The sequence below is a fragment of the Oncorhynchus masou genome, unplaced genomic scaffold, assembly GCF_036934945.1.
Source record: "Oncorhynchus masou masou isolate Uvic2021 unplaced genomic scaffold, UVic_Omas_1.1 unplaced_scaffold_2259, whole genome shotgun sequence".
NCBI lineage: Eukaryota > Metazoa > Chordata > Actinopteri > Salmoniformes > Salmonidae > Oncorhynchus > Oncorhynchus masou.
Genome location: NW_027016735.1, coordinates 25,001 through 45,876, shown reverse-complemented (window position 1 = coordinate 45,876; position 20,876 = coordinate 25,001). Strand labels below are relative to the sequence as shown.

General features: G+C 45.1%; 1 protein-coding gene across 2 annotated transcripts in view; it reads left to right on the top strand.

Moving 5' to 3' along the window:
* LOC135539107 (dual specificity calcium/calmodulin-dependent 3',5'-cyclic nucleotide phosphodiesterase 1B-like) overlaps window positions 1-20,876 on the top strand; it is a 53,825-nt gene that overhangs the window by 14,721 nt on the left and 18,228 nt on the right. For both annotated transcript variants that reach the window (XM_064964963.1, XM_064964962.1), the window contains exons 2-4: window positions 8,242-8,355; window positions 19,877-20,059; window positions 20,739-20,805. In XM_064964963.1, the coding sequence (XP_064821035.1) occupies window positions 8,242-8,355; window positions 19,877-20,059; window positions 20,739-20,805 (364 nt within the window). The remainder of the gene's footprint in view (window positions 1-8,241; window positions 8,356-19,876; window positions 20,060-20,738; window positions 20,806-20,876) is intronic.

Genomic DNA, 20,876 nt, shown 5'->3' with positions numbered 1-20,876 from the left:
CTGTGTGCACTGAGGTTACTGTGTGCACTGAGGTTACTGTGTGTACTGAGGTTACTGTGTGTATTGAGGTTACTGTGTGTATTGAGGTTACTGTGTGTACTGAGGTTACTGTGTGTACTGAGGTTACTGTGTGTATTGAGGTTACTGTGTGTATTGAGGTTACTGTGTGTACTGAGGTTACTGTGTGTACTGAGGTTACTGTGTGTACTGAGGTTACTGTGTGTACTGAGGTTACTGTGTGTACTGAGGTTACTGTGTGTATTGAGGTTACTGTGTGTACTGAGGTTACTGTGTGTACTGAGGTTACTGTGTGTACTGAGGTTACTGTGTGTACTGAGGTTACTGTGATGCACTGAGGTTACTGCCGAGGTTACTGTGTGTACTGAGGTTACTGTGTGTACTGAGGTTACTGTGTGTATTGAGGTTACTGTGTGTACTGAGGTTACTGTGTGTACTGAGGTTACTGTGTGTACTGAGGTTACTGTGTGTGTTACTGTGTGTACTGAGGTTACTGTGTGTACTGAGGTTACTGTGTGTACTGTTACTGTGTGTACTGAGGTTACTGTGTGTACTGAGGTTACTGTGTGTACTGAGGTTACTGTGTGTATTGAGGTTACTGTGTGTACTGAGGTTACTGTGTGTACTGAGGTTACTGTGTGTACTGTGTGTGAGGTTACTGTGTGTACTGAGGTTACTGTGTGTACTGAGGTTACTGTGTGTACTGAGGTTACTGTGTGTACTGAGGTTACTGTGTGTACTGAGGTTACTGTGTGTACTGAGGTTACTGTGTGTACTGAGGTTACTGTGTGTACTGAGGTTACTACTGAGGTTACTGTGTGTACTGAGGTTACTGAGTACTGAGGTTACTGTGTGTACTGAGGTTACTGTGTGTACTGAGGTTACTGTGTGTACTGAGGTTACTGTGTGTACTGAGGTTACTGTGTGTATTGAGGTTACTGTGTGTACTGAGGTTACTGTGTGTATTGAGGTTACTGTGTGTACTGAGGTTACTGTGTGACATATTGAGGTTACTGTGTGTACTGAGGTTACTGTGTGTATTGAGGTTACTGTACTGAGGTGTACTGAGGTTACTGTGTGTATTGAGGTTACTGTGTGTATTGAGGTTACTGTGACATGCTGAGGTTACTGTGTGTACTGAGGTTACTGTGTGTACTGAGGTTACTGTGTGTACTGAGGTTACTGTGTGTTTTGAGGTTACTGTGTGCACTGAGGTTACTGTGTGTATTGAGGTTACTGTGTATTGAGGTTACTGTGTGTACTGAGGTTACTGTGTGTACTGAGGTTACTGTGTGTATTGAGGTTACTGTGTGTACTGAGGTTACTGTGTGTACTGAGGTTACTGTGTGAGGTTACTGTGTGTTGAGGTTACTGTGTGTACTGAGGTTACTGTGTGCTGAGGTTACTGTGTGTATTGAGGTTACTGTGTACTGAGGTTACTGTGTGTACTGAGGTTACTGTGTGTACTGAGGTTACTGTGTGTACTGAGGTTACTGTGTTTATTGAGGTTACTGTGTACTGAGGTTACTGTGTGACTGAGGTTATACTGAGGTTACTGTGTGTATTGAGGTTACTGTGTGTACTGAGGTTACTGTGTGTACTGAGGTTGCTGTGTGTATTGAGGTTACTGTGACATACTGAGGTTACTGTGACATACTGAGGTTACTGTGTGTATTGAGGTTACTGTGTGTACTGAGGTTACTGTGTGTATTGAGGTTACTGTGTGTATTGAGGTTACTGTGTTAACTGAGGTTACTGTGACATACTGAGGTTACTGTGTGTACTGAGGTTACTGTGTGTACTGAGGTTACTGTGTGCACTGAGGTTACTGTGTGTATTGAGGTTACTGTGTGTATTGAGGTTACTGTGTGTATTGAGGTTACTGTGTGTATTGAGGTTACTGTGTGTACTGAGGACTGGTTACTGTGTGTACTGAGGTTACTGTGACATGCTGAGGTTACTGTTGCACTGAGGTTACTGTGTGTATTGAGGTTACTGTGAGGTGTACTGAGGTTACTGTGTGTGTGCACTGAGGTTACTGTGTGCATTGAGGTTACTGTGTGTACTGAGGTTACTGTGTGCATTGAGGTTACTGTGTGTACTGAGGTTACTGTGTGCACTGAGGTTACTGTGTGTACTGAGGTTACTGTGTGTACTGAGGTTACTGTGTGTATTGAGGTTACTGTGTGTATTGAGGTTACTGTGTGTACTGAGGTTACTGTGTGTACTGAGGTTACTGTGTGTACTGAGGTTACTGTGACATACTGAGGTTACGATACTTACTTTAATATATTTGCTGCCTCTCGTTCTGAGAACACATCTTTCGCTGTACGTCATGCACACTGAAACACTCTACTGCTTTTGTTTCATGAATTGTGTCTGCTTGTTGATTTCCTTTGTCCATCTGTCTATTTGCTCCACACTAGGTTGTTCTGCACTTCGTAATGCGATTGTAAGACGTTTATTTTGACAGTCGGTATGCATGCTCTTGGGTGAAAAGCCAGAGTTGATGTGGATTGTTTACTTTAGAGCCATGCTTTTCTGTAGTGGTCCATTGAGTTAAGTGCTTACGTCGGTGTCTGTGGACCATCAGGCCCTGGTCCTTGGCCCGCGGCCATACGCTAACACAATCTGCTCTCTCTGTTGGCCGAGATGTTAGCGTCCACACTTGCCAGTCATGAAAACATCGTAACAGCATCATAAAAACACCATACAACGCCATGACAGCATCATATCAGCAACATAACGCCGTAACAGCATCATAACAGTACCAGAACAATATCATTTTTTTATTTTGTTCACCTTTATTTAACCAGGTAGGCTAGTTGAGAACAAGTTCTCATTTACAACTGCGACCTGGCCAAGATAAAGCATAGCATTGTGAACAGACAACAACGCAGTTACACATGGAGTAAACAATAAACAAGTCAATAACACAGTCAATAATAAAAGAGTCTATATACATTGTGTGCAAAAGGCATGAGGAGGTAATAAATAATAATAATTACAATTTAGGAGGAGGGAGGCGAATAATTACAATTTTATCAGATTAACACTGGAGTGATAAATGATCAGATGGTCATGTACAGGTAGAGATACTGGTGTGCAAAAGAGCAGAAAAGTAAATAAATAAAAACAGTATGGGGATGAGGTAGATAGATTGGGTGGGCTGTTAACAGATGGACTATGTACAGCTGCAGCGATCGGTTAGCTGCTCAGATAGCAGATGTTTAAAGTTGGTGAGGGAAATAAAAGTCTCCAACTTCGTTCCAGTCACAGGCAGCAGAGAACTGGAAGGAAAGGCGGCCAAATGAGGTGTTGGCTTTAGGGATGATCAGTGAGATACACCTGCTGGAGTGCGTGCTACGGGTGGGTGTTGCCATCGTAACCAGTGAACCTAGATAAGGCGGATCTTTACCTAGGATGGACTTGTAGATGACCTGGGGCCAGTGGGTCTGGCGACGAATATGTAGCGAGGGCCAGCCGATTAGAGCATACAGGTCGCAGTGGTGGGTGGTATAAGGTGCTTTAGTAACAAAGCTGATGGCACTGTGATAAACTGCATCCAGTTTGCTGAGTAGAGTATTGGAAGCCATTCTGTAGATGACATCGCTGAAGTCGAGGATCGGTAGCATAGTCAGTTTTACTAGGGCAAGTTTGGCGGCGTGAGTGAAGGGGGCTTTGTTGCGAAAGAGAAAGCCGATTCTAGATTTGATTTTGGATTGGAGATGTTTGATATGAGTCTGGAGGGAGAGTTTACAGTCTAGCCAGACACCTAGGTACTTGTAGATGTCCACATATTCTAGGTAGGAACCATCCAGGGTGGTGATGCTAGTCGGGCGTGCAGGTGCAGGTAGCGAACGGTTGAAAAGCATGCTTTTGGTTTTACTAGCTTTTAAGAGCAGTTGGAGGCCACCGAATGAGTGTTGTATGGCGTTGAAGCTCGTTTGGAGGTTAGATTGCAACGTGTCCATGGAAGGGCCAGAAGTATACAGAATGGTGTCGTCTGCGTAGAGGTGGATCAGGGAATCGCCTGCAGCAAGAGCAACATCATTGAAATATACAGAGAAAAGAGTTGACCCGAGAATTGAACCCTGTGGCACCCCCATAGAGACTGTCAGAGGACCAGACAACATGCCCTCCGATTTGACACACTGAACTCTGTCTGCAAAGTAGTTGGTGTACCAGGCGAGGCAGTCATTAGAAAACCCGCGGCTACTGAGTCTGACGATAAGAATATAGTGATTGAGTCGAAAGCCTTGGCCAGGTCAATGAAGACGGCTGCACAGTACTGTCTTTTATCGATGGCGGTTATGATATCGTTTAGTACCTTGAGCGTGGCTGAGGTGCACCCGTGACTGGCTCGGAAACCAGATTGCACAGCGGTGAAGGTACGGTGGGATTCGAGATGGTCAGTGATCTGTTTGTTGACTTGGCTTTCGAAGACCTTAGACAGGCAGGGCAGTATGGATCTACTGTAGGTCTGTAACAGTTTGGGTCCAGGTGTCTCCCCCTTTGAAGAGGGGGATGACCGCGGCAGCTTTCCAGTCCTTGGGAATCTCAGACGATATGAAAGAGAGGTTGAACAGGCTGGTAATAGGGGTTGCGACAATGCCGGTGGATAGTTTCAGAAATAGAGGGTCCAGATTGTCAAGCCCAGCTGATTTGTACGGGTCCAGGTTTTGCAGCTCTTTCAGAACATCTGCTATCTGGATTTGGGTAAAGAAGAAGCTGGGGAGGCTTGGGCGAGTAGCTGCGGGAGGGTGGGCGGAACTGTTGGCCAAGGTTGGAGTAGCCAGGAGGAAGGCATGGCCAGCCGTTGAGAAATGCTTGTTGAAGTTTTCGATTATCATGGATTTATCGGTGGTGACCGTGTTACCTAGCCTCAGTGCAGTGCGTGTATTGGTTCCTGACATCCCTGAACAGTTGCATATCGCGGGGACTATTCGATGCTATTGCAGTCCACCACAGAATGTTTTTGTGCTGGTCGAGGGCAGTCAGGTCTGGAGTGAACCAGGGGCTGTATCTGTTCTTAGTTCTGCATTTTTTGAACAGAGCATGCTTATCTAAGATGGTGAGGAAGTTACTTTTAAAGAATGACCAGGCATCCTAAACTGACGGGATGAGGTCAATATCCTTCAAGGATACCCGGGCCAGGTCGATTAGAAAGGCCTGCTCGCAGAAGTGTTTTAGGGAGCGTTTGACAGTGATGAGGGGTGGTCGTTTGACTACGGACCCGTAGCGGATACAGGCAATGAGGCAGTGATCGCTAAGATCCCGATTGAAGACAGCGGAGGTGTATTTGGAGGACCAGTTGGTCAGGATAACATCTATGAGGGTGCCCTTGTTTACAGATTTAGGGTTGTACCTGGTGGGTTCCTTGATGATTTGTGTGAGATTGAGGGCATCTAGCTTAGATTGTAGGATCGCCGGGGTGTTAAGCATATCCCAGTTTAACAGCATCATAACAGCACCATACAGCATCATAACAGCATCATAACAGCATCATAACAGCGCTATAACAGCATCATAACAGCATCGTAACAGCATCATAACAGCGCTATAACAGCATCATAACAGCATCGTAACAGCTCTTTAATTCTATTTTTTTTTACCTATCTATTTTTTTAACTAAACATTCCATAACAGCACCTTAACAGCACCATAACAGCACCGTGTAGTCATTACTACACTATCAAGGCACATAGGCAGGCTTTAGTGGATCAGTTTGAGGCAGGTGAGGTGTTAGCCAATGGCAAGAGGGGTCATTGGGTTAACACAGTGGTATACCATCTCTTTGAAACCCTGGCATGTGCTTAAATCCCTGGAATATTTCCCTCAAATTTCTAATAATTTTGATAATGATAATTCATAATTTATTGTATTTAAACAATGACGGTTGGACAAAATGTGGTTCGTTTTAGTGTAACAACTAGACATTAGGTGCCTGAATACTACAGATTAAACTGAAAGAGGGTGCATTTAACATTCTTCCAGTCTTCCATTTTCTTTCCTGCTTTGAATAACAAAGAAGTTATCAAACAGATCACCGGGACTCTAAATTCACAAGGAAGCGTTGCGTCCTTTGCAACAGCGTTCCAACTCCTGCTATTTTTATGACTCTACAGCTTTCAGAGACTCCCATGCCAACGTGTGATAATAAACACTTGAAGAACTCATGTCATTCGTACCGAGTTGGCACCGTCTTCCTTTGTTATCTGACAGTACAACTGTGTTTAGAAATGAAATGATTGTGGTCCCGGTGTGAATAACTTCTTCATAATGCATTTCAAGTACATCTATAATGCCTTGTGAGCTGTACATAATGTACTATAATACAAGACATAGGTGTTAATAGCTGCTCATGAACATATATAACTACAAGGTATAGCAGGCAGCTCAATGGTTAACCACAAGGACTTGAACCTCCATAAACAAATTTTTTTTGAATGAGAAATGGATAATCACTATCTTTTAAATCAATTTTCAAATGTCAGTGGTGGTTTTTGAACCCTTGAAGTGCAGTGTAGCTTACTCTGGGGTATTTTATGTTCTAAGGTTGGAAAATGAGCTCGGAGCAATAGTATGTGTGTTAGTGTTGCTGATTTTCCCTGTCTATTTAATTTCCTGTGAAAGTATTAGGCCCTCTGGGGATTGTAGTTTTAGCCTGGGCTGTGTTGTGTTTGATCCCAGTACACTGTAGCCTACATGTGCTTCTTTGATGCTCTTGAAATAGCGGCTGTATAACATAATTATAGCAGCTGTAATCAGAAATGTTGTGCAACACTTGACATGTTAGGAATCTGTCTGAAGGAACTGGTAACAGAGAAAAGGTTTTGATTTATGATTATGTATCACTGTGAAGCACTAACAGCATTCTATCAGGGTTCTAACAGCATTCTGTGAGCAATCCATCAGCATTCTATCAGGGTTCCATCAGCATTCTATCAGGGTTCCATCAGCATTCTATCAGGGTTCTATCAGCATTCTGTGAGCATTCCATCAGCATTCTATTAGGGTTCCATCAGCATTCTATCAGGGTTCCATCAGCATTCTATCAGGGCTCCATCAGCATTCTATCAGGGTTCCATCAGCATTCTGTCAGGGTTCTATCAGCATACTGTGAGCGTTCCATCAGCATTCTATCAGGGTTCCATCAGCATTTTATCAGGGTTCCATCAGCATTCTTTCAGGGTTCAATCAGCATTCTATCCAGGTTCCATCAGGGTTCCATCAGGGTTCTATCAGGGTTCCATCAGGGTTCTATCAGGGTTCCATCAGGGTTCTATCAGGGTTCCATCAGAATTCTATCAGGGTTCTATCAGCATTCTATCAGGGTTCCATCAGGGTTCCATCAGCATTCTATGAGCGCTCCATCAGCATTCTTTCAGGGTTCTATCAGCACTCAATCGGGCGATTAAACCCTTTGAAGTGAATGAACTAATTCTGCGGGGCATGCCATTTTAAGAGGATGCGGTGGCTGTATACGCCAATGATGAGAAGTTTGGGCAGTTCACCACTGTCATGGAAAATGTGGGCCTAATTACGCACTCTTGTCACTGGTCCTCTCCACACGTCATGCTATTGTATTAAAACGCTTCCAAATGATTTATCTTTTTCACTATCTCGCTCTTTTTCCCTTTCCCTCTCTCTCTCTCTCTCTGTCTGTCTCTCTGTCTCTCTCTCTCTCTCTCTCTCCTTCCATCTTTCCCTTTCTCTCTGTCTCTCTCTCTCCTTCCATCTTTCCCTTTCTCTCTATCTCGTTTTCCCTCTCCTGCAGTTTCCCAGACATTTCAGCCTGTTGCCAAAGCAGTCACTGAACATCTGCGCTGAGTTGCCAGCTCATAACATTGAAGCACAACATACAAATATGGGGGAAATTGCTTAGTAATTGCTGCCATCACACACCTGACTGTGTTTTGACCACAGTGCCGTCTTGCTGAAGATCTTGTCTCTGATAATACTGTTGTGTTGTGACAGGAACCAAGGTTATTCATCACCAAAACGACTTCCTTCACTACTACTTTAAATTAAACCATTTTTAAGGCTTAAAAACTTGGGCGAAGGGCTGATACAAAGCTGATACTAATAAGCAGTGTGCTTTATTTTAAATTCTCTAAAAGCTTATTATTCATGAGACCAAAATCCTTCATAAGGCCTATAGCATAAAGTGCTTGTGAAGACTGTGGAAGCTGTTTGTTCAAAGTGGGACTCTCTTTCCAGGCTGAGGTGTATGGTCAAACAACTGGAGGAGAATGACGTGAACTTTGAAGATCTGAAGAAGAACTTGGACTACACAGCATCCTTACTGGAGGCAGTTTACATTGATGGGACCAGGTACAGTACAAACTTTTATTTTTCATTTATTTAACCTTTATTTAACTAGGCAAGTCAGTGAAGAACAAATACTTATTTATCAATGACAGCCTTCCAAAAGGTTAAAGGCCTCCTGCGGGGCCGGGAGCTGGGATGAAAAATAAAAACATGTAATAGAAAATATAGGACAAAATACACACCACAACCAGAGAGACACCACAACACTACACAAAGAGAGACCAACGACAACAACATAGCATGGCAGCAACACATGCCAGTACAGCATGGTAGCAACACAACAAGACAACAAAATGGTAGAAATAACACGGTAGCAACACAAAATGACCAGAACATGGTAGCAACACAAAATGACAACAACATGGTAGAAACACAACATGACAACAACATGGTAGAAACACAACATGACAACAACATGGTAGAAATAAAATGGTAGCAACACAATATGACAACAAAATGGTAGAAATAACATGGTAGCAACACAAAATGACCAGAACATGGTAGCAACACAAAATGACAACAACATGGTAGAAACACAACATGACAACAACACGGGTAGAAACACAACATGACAACAGCATGGTAGCAACACAACATGACAACAACATGGTAGAAACCCAACATGACAACAACATGGCAGAAACTCAACATGACAACAACATGGTAGAAACCCAACATGACAACAACATGGTAGAAACCCAACATGACAACAACATGGTAGAAACCCAACATGACAACAACATGGTAGAAACCCAACATGACAACAACATGGTAGAAACCCAACACGACAACAACATGGTAGAAACCCAACACGACAACAACATGGTAGAAACCCAACATGACAACAACATGGTAGAAACCCAACACGACAACAACATGGTAGAAACCCAACACGACAACAACATGGTAGAAACCCAACATGACAACAACATGGTAGAAACCCAACATGACAACAACATGGTAGAAACCCAACATGACAACAACATGGTAGAAACCCAACACGACAACAACATGGTAGAAACCCAACATGACAACAACATGGTAGAAATCCAACATGACAACAACATGGTAGAAACCCAACATGACAACAACATGGTAGAAACCCAACACGACAACAACATGGTAGAAACCTAACATGACAACAACATGGTAGAAACCCAACATGACAACAACATGGTAGAAACCCAACACGACAACAACATGGTAGAAACCCAACACGACAACAACATGGTAGAAACCCAACACGACAACAACATGGTAGAAACCCAACATGACAACAACATGGTAGAACACCCAACACGACAACAACATGGTAGAAACCCAACACGACAACAACATGGTAGAAACCCAACATGACAACAACATGGTAGAAACCCAACACGACAACAACATGGTAGAAACCCAACATGACAACAACATGGTAGAAACCCAACATGACAACAACATGGTAGAAACCCAACATGACAACAACATGGTAGAAACCCATGACAACAACAACATGACAACAACATGGTAGAAACCCAACATGACAACAACATGGTAGAAACCCAACATGACAACAACATGGTAGAAACCCAACTTGACAACAACATGGTAGAAACCCAACACGACAACAACATGGTAGAAACCCAACACGACAACAACATGGTAGAAACCCAACATGACAACAACATGGTAGAAACCCAACATGACAACACACATGGAGAAACCCAACACGACAACAACATGGTAGAAACCCAACATGACAACAACATGGTAGAAACCCAACATGACAACAACATGGTAGAAACCCAACACGACAACAACATGGTAGAAACCCAACATGTTGCAACAACATGGTAGCAAACCCATGACAACAGCATGGTAGCAAACAACATTACAACACATGACAACAACATGGTAGCAACACAACATTACAACACAGAATGGTAGCAACACAACATGAAAACACAGCATGGTAGCAACACAACATGACAACACTATGGTAGAAACACAACGTGACAACAGCATGGTAGCAACACAACATGGCAACAGCATGGTAGCAAAGCAACATGACAACAGCATGGTAGCAAAGCAACATGACAACAGCATGGTAGCAACACAACATGACAACAGCATGGTAGCAACAAACATGACAACAGCATGGTAGCATTAAAACATGACAAAAGCATGGTAGCAACGCAACATGACGACAGCATGGTAGCAACACAACATGACAACAACATGGTAGCAACACAGCATGACAACAGCATGGTAGCAACACAACATGACAACAGCATGGTATCAACAAACATGACGACATCATGGTAGCAACACAACATGACAACAGCATGGTAGCTACACAACATGGCAACTTTTGTGTGATTATACCTCATGATACTGTAAGTTCTACTATACAAACCTCTGACTTACCCGATTATAAAAGAATGAGCTATCAAACCCGCTCACAAGGTTGCATCATTCTTGAGTTCTTGTGATCTCCACAGATTTAGGGCATTCCATTATTGGGATAACCTGCCAAATTCCTTAGATCTTGATTCCCTGGTGCTGCGAGGACCATTTACAACTCTGGTGTTAATTTGAGGATTGCAGTTGTTTCCATTGATTGTAATGGTTTATTTGTTGAAAGGGTAGTGTTGTAATTGTAGTGATGTAATTGTGGTGTTGTAATTGTAGTGTTGTAATTGTAATGTTGTAATTGTGGTGATGTAATTGTAGTGTTGTAATTGTGGTGATGTAATTGTAGTGTTGTAATTGTGGTGTTGTAAATGTGGTGTTGTAATTGTAGTGATATAATTGTAGTGTTGTAATTGTAGTGATGTAATTGTGGTGATGTAATTGTAGTGATGTAATTGTAGTGTTGTAATTGTAGTGTCGTAATTGTAGTGTCATAATTGTAGTGATGTAATTGTGGTGTTGTAATTGTAGTGTTGTAATTGTTGTGTTGTAATTGTGGTGATGTAAGTGTGGTGATGTAATTGTAGTGTTGTAATTGTGGTGTTGTAATTGTGGTGTTGTAATTGTAGTGTTGTAATTGGGGTGTTGTAATTGTGTTGTAATTGTAATTGTAGTGTTGTAATTGTGGTGTTGTAATTGTAATTGTAGTGATGTAATTGTGGTGTTTGTATTGTGGTGATGTAATTGTGGTGTTGTAATTGTGGTGTTGTAATTGTAGTGTTGTAATTGGGGTGTTGTAATTGTGGTGATGTAATTGTGGTGTTGTAATTGTGGTGTTGTAATTGTAGTGTTGTAATTGTGGTGTTGTAATTGTAGTGTTGTAATTGTAGTGTTGTAATTGTGGTGTTGTAATTGTGGTGTTGTAATTGTGGTGTTGTAATTGTAGTGTTGTAATTGTAGTGTTGTAATTGTAGTGTCGTAATTGTAGTGTCGTAATTGTAGTGATGTAATTGTAGTGTCGTAATTGTGGTGATGTAATTGTGGTGATGTAATTGTGGTGTTGTAATTGTAGTGTTGTAATTGTAGTGATGTAATTGTAGTGATTGTCACGCCCTGGTCGAAATATATTATGTTTATTCTTCATTTATTCGGTCAGGCCAGGGTGTGACATGGGTTATTGTGGTGCGTTTTTGTCTTGGGGTTTTGTGGGATGTCTGGTGCGTTAGTCTATGGCTGCCTGAGTGATGGTAGTGATTGGTTCTTAATCAGAGTCAGGTGATATATTGTTGTCTCTGATTGGGAACCATATTTAGGCAGCCATATTCTTTGTGTGTTTTGTGGGTGATTGTCCTTAGTGTCCTTGTTCCTTGTTTTACACTAGTATAGGCTGTTTCGGTTTTCGTTACATTCTTTTTGTTTTGTAGTATTTGTATTGATTCGTGTTTTTTTTTTCATTAAACATGGATCGCAATCTACACGCTGCATTTTGGTCCGACTGTCCTTTGCCTACAGAAAACCGTTACAGTGATGTAATTGTAGTGATGTAATTGTGGTGATGTAATTGTAGTGATGTAATTGTAGTGTTGTAATTGTAGTGTTGTAATTGTAGTGTTGTAATTGTAGTGTTGTAATTGTAGTGATGTAATTGTGGTGTTGTAATTGTAGTGATGTAATTGTAGTGTTGTAATTGTAGTGTTGTAATTGTAGTGTCGTAATTGTAGTGTCGTAATTGTAGTGTCGTAATTGTAGTGTTGGAATTGTAGTGATGGAATTGTAGTTGTAAACTACATTGTCATATCCTTGTTTTAACTCTGAACACAAAGCTCCACTTTATGAGGCATTATTAGACATTATAAGTGTAGTCTATATTTAGTATTTCCCATTAGTTGTTCGAAGGCCAACGTGTCTCCAGTGCTATGACCCCAGAGCATACTGATGAAGGATGTAATGCCGAAACTGTCACGACTTCTGCCGAAGTCGTTGCCTCTCCTTGTTCGGGCGGTGCTCGGCGTTCGACGTCACCGGTCTTCTAGCCATCATTGATCCTTTTTTGATTTTCCATTGGTTTTGTCTTGTCTTCCCACACACCTGTTTTCAATCCCATTCTGTCAGGATTTGGCCAGGGTTGTTCCGGGTTTTGGTCACTAGATGCCCCCATTGTGCTTTTTGACCTTATGTTTTTTCCCTTGTTCCCCATTATTATTTGCACCTGTACCTCGTTTCCCTGATTGTATTTAAACCCTTAGTTTCCCTCAGTTCTGTCCTCTGTGTTTGTATGTTAGCACCCAGCCCTAGTGTTCTGTGTTTTCCTGTCGATTCCGGTGGATGCTCTTGTGGAATTCTGTTTTTGTTTTTGAGTGTCTCTTGAGGCTTTTTTGTGCTATTCCTACCACCTTTTGGATTTGCCATTTTTGTATTTAAGGACTTCACTTTTTACTTTATTAAATACACCGTCTTAAGTACTGCTGTGTCTGCCTCATCTTCTGGGTTCTGCTGACTATTCGTGGCTCAGTTGGTTAAGTGACTGTTTCTCACTCCGGAGACCCAGGTTCGCAACCGGGTCCTGACACATTCATTACCTGTTGTGTATATAACCCTCTGTTTCCCCTCATGTCTTTGTCAGAGATTGTTTTATTGTCAGTGTAGTGTGTTTGTTGTATAGGTGCGCGTCGGGGTCCTTGTACCCATGTTTGTTTGTTATGTACTTTTAGTTTTATGGAGCATACTCCGTGGACTTTATTAAAAGACTCCATTTTACACTCCGTTTGACTCTCCTGTGCCTGACTTCCCTGCCACCTATTATACCTATGCATGACAGAATCTCTGACCATATATGAAGTCAGCAGGAGAGGACACTATGCCCATGGACCTGGAGGAACGCGTTCAAGAACAAGCGAGGGAGCTTGACGTTATCAGCTCCGTCATGGATCACATTGTCATGAAAATGGATCGCTGGGAGAGACAGGGAGTTTCTCCAGCGCCACCACCACCACAACCGGAATTTCCCGTCAATGTATTTTCCTCTCCGGAATCAAAGATCCATTTATCTCTACCTACGGGATATAACGGAGATACTGCCGGCTGCCAGGGTTTCCTCCTTAAACTGAACTTGTATATAGCCACGGCCTCCCCAGTACCATCTGACCGTGAGAAGAGTTACGCCCTCGTCTCATGCCTCACCGGGAGAGCCCTGGAATGGGCCAGCGCTGTGTGTAGAAGGGAGGATGCGGCGTTGGACCATTTTGAGGAGTTCACCCGCCACTTCCGGATAGTATTCGATCACCCACCTGAAGGCAAAGCAGCAGGTGAGCTTCTCTATCATCTGAGGCAGGAGACGAGGAGTGCACAGGATTTTGCTTTGGAGTTTAGGACCTTGGCTGCCGGCGCTGGATGGAGCGACAGGGCCCTGATCGACCATTACCGGTGTAGTCTACGCGAGGACGTACGTCGGGAGCTGGCCTGTAGAGACACCACCCTCACCTTCGACCAGCTGGTGGACATGTCCATCAAGCTGGACAACATGCTGGCTACTCGTGGACGTCTAGATCGGGGTCTGGTTGTTCCATCCTCCCGCACCCTCTCTCCCGAACCTATGGAATTGGGAGGGATGGTGCGCAGGGAGACCGGAGGGGTTCCCGCTCGAGCACCATTCAAGGTCGCAGAGAGCACACTGCTGGTCGGTGCCGGGTTGGTTCCTCTGGGAATAGAGAGGGCAGGCAGGGTATTCTGGCATCACCCCAGGGAGTAGGCACCATTCTCATCCAGAGCCCTCTGCTGCACTAATGTTTGTCTCTGTCTCTTTTCCTGATTTTTCACTGCATTCCCAGTATAAGGCGCTAGTAGATTAAGGTGCGGCTGGGAATTTCATTAATAAAAGTCTAGCTCATAGTTTAGGGATCCCTATTGTTCCTGTGGATATGCCTTTCCCTATTCATGCCTTAGATAGTCGACCATTAGGGTCAGGGTTTATCAGGGAGGTAACCGCACCTTTGTGTATGATAACGCGGGAGGGTCACAAGGAGATTAGTCTTTTCCTTATTGATTCTCCTGCGTATTCTGTGGTGCTAGGCCTACCCTGGTTAGTTTGTCATAACCCCACTGTTTCTTGGCCACAGAGGGCTCTCACGGGTGGTCGCGAGAATGCTCAGGTAGGTGTTTAGGGGTTTCCGTTGGTGCTACTACGGTGGAAAGTCCAGACCAGGTCTCCACCGTGCGCATTCCCCCGAATATGCCGATTTGGGCCTTCTGTAAAAAGAAGGCGACTCAATTACCACCCCATCGACGGGGGGATTGTGCGATAGATCTCCTGGTAGACGCTGCATATCCCAAGAGTCACGTGTATCCCCTGTCGCAAGCGGAGACGGAGGCTATGGAGACATATGTCTCTGAATCCCTGCATCAGGGGTTCATTCAGCCATCCATTTCACCCGTCTCTTCGAGTTTCTTTTTTGTGAAAAAAAAAGGATGAGGTTTACGCCCGTGCGTTGATTATCGAGGTCTTAATAAAATCACAGTGAAATATAAATCTGATCAATACGTTTATTGAGTTAATGCACGGGGCACGTTTTTTCACAAAATTGGATCTCAGGAGTGCGTACAATCTGGTGCGTATTAAGAAGGGTGATGAGTGGAAGACGGCATTTAGCACCACTCAGGTCATTATGAGTACCTGGTCATGCCATATGGGTTGATGAATGGTCCATCAGTTTTCCAATCATTTGTAGATGAGATCTTCAGGGACCTGCACGGACAGGGTGTAGTGGTGTATATCGATGATATTCTGATATACTCTGCTACACGCGCCGAGCATGTGTCCCTGGTGCGCAGGGTGCTTGGTCGCCTGTTGGAGCATGATCTATATGTCAAGGCTGAGAAATGCTTGTTTTTCCAACAATCCATCTCCTTCCTAGGGCATCGGATTTCCACTTCAGGAGTGGAGATGGAGAGCGACCGCATTACAGCCGTGCGTAATTGGCCGACTCCAACCACTTTAAAGGAGTTGCAGCGTTTTTGGGGGTTTTCCAATTACTACCGGAGGTTTATCCGGGGTTTTGGTCAGGTGGCAGCTCCCATTACCTCACTGCTAAAGGGGGGCCCGGTGCGCTTGCAGTGGTCGGCTGAGGCGAACAGGGCTTTTGAGCACCTGAAAACTCTGTTTACCTCGGTGCCTGTGCTGGATCATCCGGATCCCTCTTTGCCATTCATAGTGGAGGTGGACGCATCCGAAGCTGGGATAGGAGCAGTGCTCTCTCAGCGTTTGGGTACGCCACTGAAGCTTCGCCCCTGTGCTTTCTTTTCGAAGAAGCGCAGCCCGGCAGAGCGAAACCATGATGTGGGGAACCGAGACCTGTTAGCTGTCGTAGAAGCTTTGAAGGTGTGGAGGCATTGGCATGAGGGGGCTAAACAGCCTTTTCTCATCTGGACTGACCACCGCAATCTGGAGTATATCCGGCAGGCGAAGAGATTGAATCCTCGCCAGGCAAGGTGGGCCATGTTTTTCACTCGTTTTGTGTTTACTCTTTCTTACAGACCAGGCTCCCAGAACGTTAAGGCAGACACATTGTCTCGGCTGTATGACACAGAGGAGCGGTCCATGGATCCCACTCCCATACTCCCAGCTTCGTGTCTGGTGGCGCCTGTAGTGTGGGAGCTGGACGCGGACATTGAGCGGGCATCACGTGCAGAGCCTTCTCCCCTGAGTGTCCAGCTGGTCGTCTGTACGTTCCGTCTGCTGTCCGCGACCGATTGATATATTGGGCTCACACGTCACCCTCCTCTGGTCATCCTGGGATAGGTCGGACGATGCACTGTCTTGACGGGAGATACTGGTGGCCCACTTTAGCTAAGGACGTGAGGATTTATGATTCTTCCTGCTCGGTGTGCGCCCAGTGCAAGGCTCCTAGACACCTGCCCAGAGGTAAGCTACAACCTCTACCCGTTCCTCAACGACCGTGGTCACACCTGTCGGTGGATTTTTTGACTGATCTTCCACCTTCACAGGGTTACACCACGATCCTGGTCGTTGTGGATCGGTTTTCTAAGTCCTATCATCTCCTCCCTTTGCCCGGTCTCCCTACGGCCTTACAAACTGCAGAGGCCCTGTTTACACACATTTTCCGGCACTATGGGGTGCCTGAGGATATAGTGTCTGATAGGGGTCCCCAGTTCACATCAAGGGTCTGGAAGGCATTCATGGAGCGTCTGGGGATCTCGGTTAGTCTTACCTCAGGTTTTCACCCCGAGAGTAATGGGCAGGTGGAGAGAGTTAACCAGGATGTGGGTAGGTTTCTGCGGTCTTATTGCCAGGATCGGCCGGGGGAGTGGGCGAAGTTCGTGCCCTGGGCAGAGATGGCTCAGAACTCGCTACGTCACTCCTCCACTAACCTTACTCCCTTTCAATGTGTATTAGGGTATCAGCCGGTTCTGGCTCCTTGGCATCAGAGCCAGACCGAGGCCCCCTGCGGTTGACAATTGGTTTCGGCACGCTGAGGAGACCTGGGAGGCAGCCCACGTCCACCTTCAGCGTGCCATAAGGCGCCAGAAAATTGGTGCAGACCGTTGCCTCTGTGAGGCCCTAGTGTTCGCACCAGGGGACAGGGTCTGGCTCTCGACCCGAAACCTGCCCCTTCGCCTGCTCTGCCGGTAGCTGGGTCCGCGGTTTGTGGGGCCGTTTAAAGTCCTGAGGAGAGTGAACGAGGTATGCTATAGGTTACAACTACCCACTCATTACTGTATTAACCCCTCGTTCCAGTGTCTCTCCTCAGGCCGATGGTGGCTGGCCCGCTCCAGGAGGCTGAAGTGCGTGACTTTCCTCCGCCTCCTCTAGACATCGAGGGGGTTCCGGGGTACTCTGTTCGATCCATTTTGGATTCGAGACGTCAGGCGAGGGGCCTTCAGTACCTCATGGACTGGGAGGGTTACGGGCCGGAGGAGAGATGCTGGGTTCCGGTGGAGGACGTGTTAGATCCTTCCATGTTATCAGAATTTCACCGTCTCCATCCGGATCGCCCTGCACCTCGCCGTCCGGGTCGTCCCCGAGGCCGGTGTCGACGCGCAGCTGGAGCCGCGCGTCGGGGTACTGTCACGACTTCTGCCGAAGTCGTTGCCTCTCCTTGTTCGGGCGGTGCTCGGCGTTCGACGTCACCGGTCTTCTAGCCATCATTGATCCTTTTTTCATTTTCCATTGGTTTTGTCTTGTCTTCCCACACACCTGTTTTCAATCCCATTCATTACCTGTTGTGTATATAACCCTCTGTTTCCCCTCATGTCTTTGTCAGATATTGTTTTATTGTCAGTCTAGTGTGTTTGTTGTATAGGTGCGCGTCGAGATCCTTGTACCCATGTTTGTTTGTTATGTACTTTTAGTGTTATGGAGCATACTCCGTGGACTTTATTAAAAGACTCCATTTTACACTCCGTTTGACTCTCCTGTGCCTGACTTCCCTGCCACCTATTATACCTATGCATGACAGAAACTAGTTTCCCTTCTAGTTTTTCATCCAACAGAATGAATCGTGTGCCACTTAGAAATAAGGGGAACAAAAGAAAACTGTGTCCCTGTCCCTCCCGTCTCAGACCACGGTCTGATTTGTTCTCTCTCTCTGTCTCTCTCAGACTAGGGTCTGATTTGTTCTCTCTCTCTGTCCTCTCAGACAGGGTCTGATTTGTTCTCTCTGTCTCTCTCAGACAGGGTCTGATTTGTTCTCTCTCTCTGTCTCTCTCAGACTAGGGTCTGATTTGTTCTCTCTCTCTGTCCTCTCAGACAGGGTCTGATTTGTTCTCTCTCTCTGTCTCTCTCAGACAGGGTCTGATTTGTTCTCTCTCTCTGTCTCTCTCAGACAGGGTCTGATTTGTTCTCTCTGTCTCTCTCAGACAGGGTCTGATTCTCTCTCTGTCTCTCTCAGACAGGGTCTGAGTTGTCTCTCTCAGACAGGGTCTGATTTGTTCTCTCTGTCTCTCTCAGACAGGGTCTGATTTGTTATCTCTCTCTGTCTCTCTCAGACAGGGTCTGATTTGTTCTCTCTCTCTGTCTCTCTCAGACAGGGTCTGATTTGTTCTCTCTCTCTGTCTCTCTCAGACAGGGTCTGATTTGTTCTCTCTCTCTGTCCTCTCAGACAGGGTCTGATTTGTTCTCTCTCTCTCTCTCAGACAGGGTCTCTCAGACAGGGTCTGATTTGTTTCTCTCTCTGTCTCTCTCAGACAGGGTCTGATTTGTTCTCTCTGTCTCTCTCAGACAGGGTCTGATTTGTTCTCTCTGTCTCTCTCAGACAGGGTCTGATTTGTTCTCTCTCTCTCTCAGACAGGGTCTGATTTGTTCTCTCTGTCTCTCTCAGACAGGTTCTGATTTGTTCTCTCTCTGTCTCTCTCAGACAGGGTCTGATTTGTTCTCTCTGTCTCTCAGACAGGGTCTGATTTGTCTCTCTCTGTCTCTCTCAGACAGGGTCTGATTTGTTCTTCTCAGACAGGGTCTGATTTGTCTCTCTCAGACAGGGTCTGATTTGTTCTCTCTCTCTGTCTCTCTCAGACAGGGTCTGATTTGTTCTCTCTCTCTGTCTCTCTCAGAGAGGGTCTGATTTGTTCTCTCTGTCTCTCTCAGACAGGATCTGATTTGTTCTCTCTCTGTCTCTCTCAGAGAGGGTCTGATTTGTTCTCTCTGTCTCTCTCAGACAGGATCTGATTTGTTATCTCTCTCTGTCCCCTCAGACAGGGTCTGATTTGTTCTCTCTCCCCTCAGACAGGGTCTGATTTGTTCTCTCTCTCTGTCTCTCTCAGACAGGGTCTGATTTGTTCTCTCTCCTCTCCCGTCTCAGACAGGGTCTGATTTGTTCTCTCTGTCTCTCTCAGACAGGATCTGATTTGTTCTCTCTCTGTCTCTCTCAGAGAGGGTCTGATTTGTTCTCTCTGTCTCTCTCAGACAGGATCTGATTTGTTCTCTCTCTCTGTCCCCTCAGACAGGGTCTGATTTGTTCTCTCTCCCCTCAGACAGGGTCTGATTTGTTCTCTCTCTCTGTCTCTCTCAGACAGGGTCTGATTTGTTCTCTCTCTCTGTCACTCTCAGACAGGGTCTGATTTGTTCTCTCTCTCTGTCTCTCTCAGACAGGGTCTGATTTGTTCTCTCTCCTCTCAGACCGGGTCTGGATGCAGAGGATGACCTCCAGAAGCTGCACTCTGATGGCGTGCCCACAGAGGTTACTGATTGGCTGGCTTCAACCTTCACTCAGAGGGCCCGCCGCCCCGCCCGCCGCTCCGACGACAAACCAAAGTTCCGCAGCATCGTCCACGCAGTGCAGGCTGGGATATTCGTTGAGAGGTAGATGGAAAACTTTATTATCCTCAATGAGGACGTTCACTTATAATATACTGCAAAGGAGGCTCACCCAGTGAGGTCGAGGAGGATGGTCCTCCTCATTCATTTGAGAAAGAAATTAAATATAAAAAAAATATAAAAAAATAAACTCCTAAATAAAGTTGTGCATAGGGTTTGTAAAGTGTGTGTGTGTCACGATCGTCGTAAGAAGCGGACCAAAACGATATTTTAATTAAAGAAAGCACTTGAACACTGAATACAAAACAAGAAACGAAAAACGACCGTGAAGCTATATACCAAAATGTGCTGACACAAGCAACTAACATAGACAATCACCCACCACCCACAATGACAAAACAGGCTACCTAAGTATGGTTCCCAATCAGAGACAATGACTAACACCTGCCTCTGATTGAGAACCATATCAGGCCCAAACACAGAAACAGACAAACTAGACATCCAACATAGAATGCCCACTCAGATCACACCCTGACCAAACAGAACATAGAAACATACAAAGCAAACTATGGTCAGGGCGTGACAGTGTGTCACAGGGTCAGGATAAGTTAATCTAGGTTCATTCGCAGTGGAATGCATTATTCACATTCGGTCAAAACAAGGAAATGACAGATTCACTACTGAGATTGTCCAATGCCAAACATTCCATGTGCTGTTGTTTCAGGATGTTCCGAAGGGCCTACACTGCTGCCATGCCTGACCAACCTGCAGCAGTAGTTAACTGTCTCCGGGTAACAACGGCTTATCTATTATCACTCTATAGGTCTTTCATTGGGCACCACATTTAAAAACCTTTTTTTTT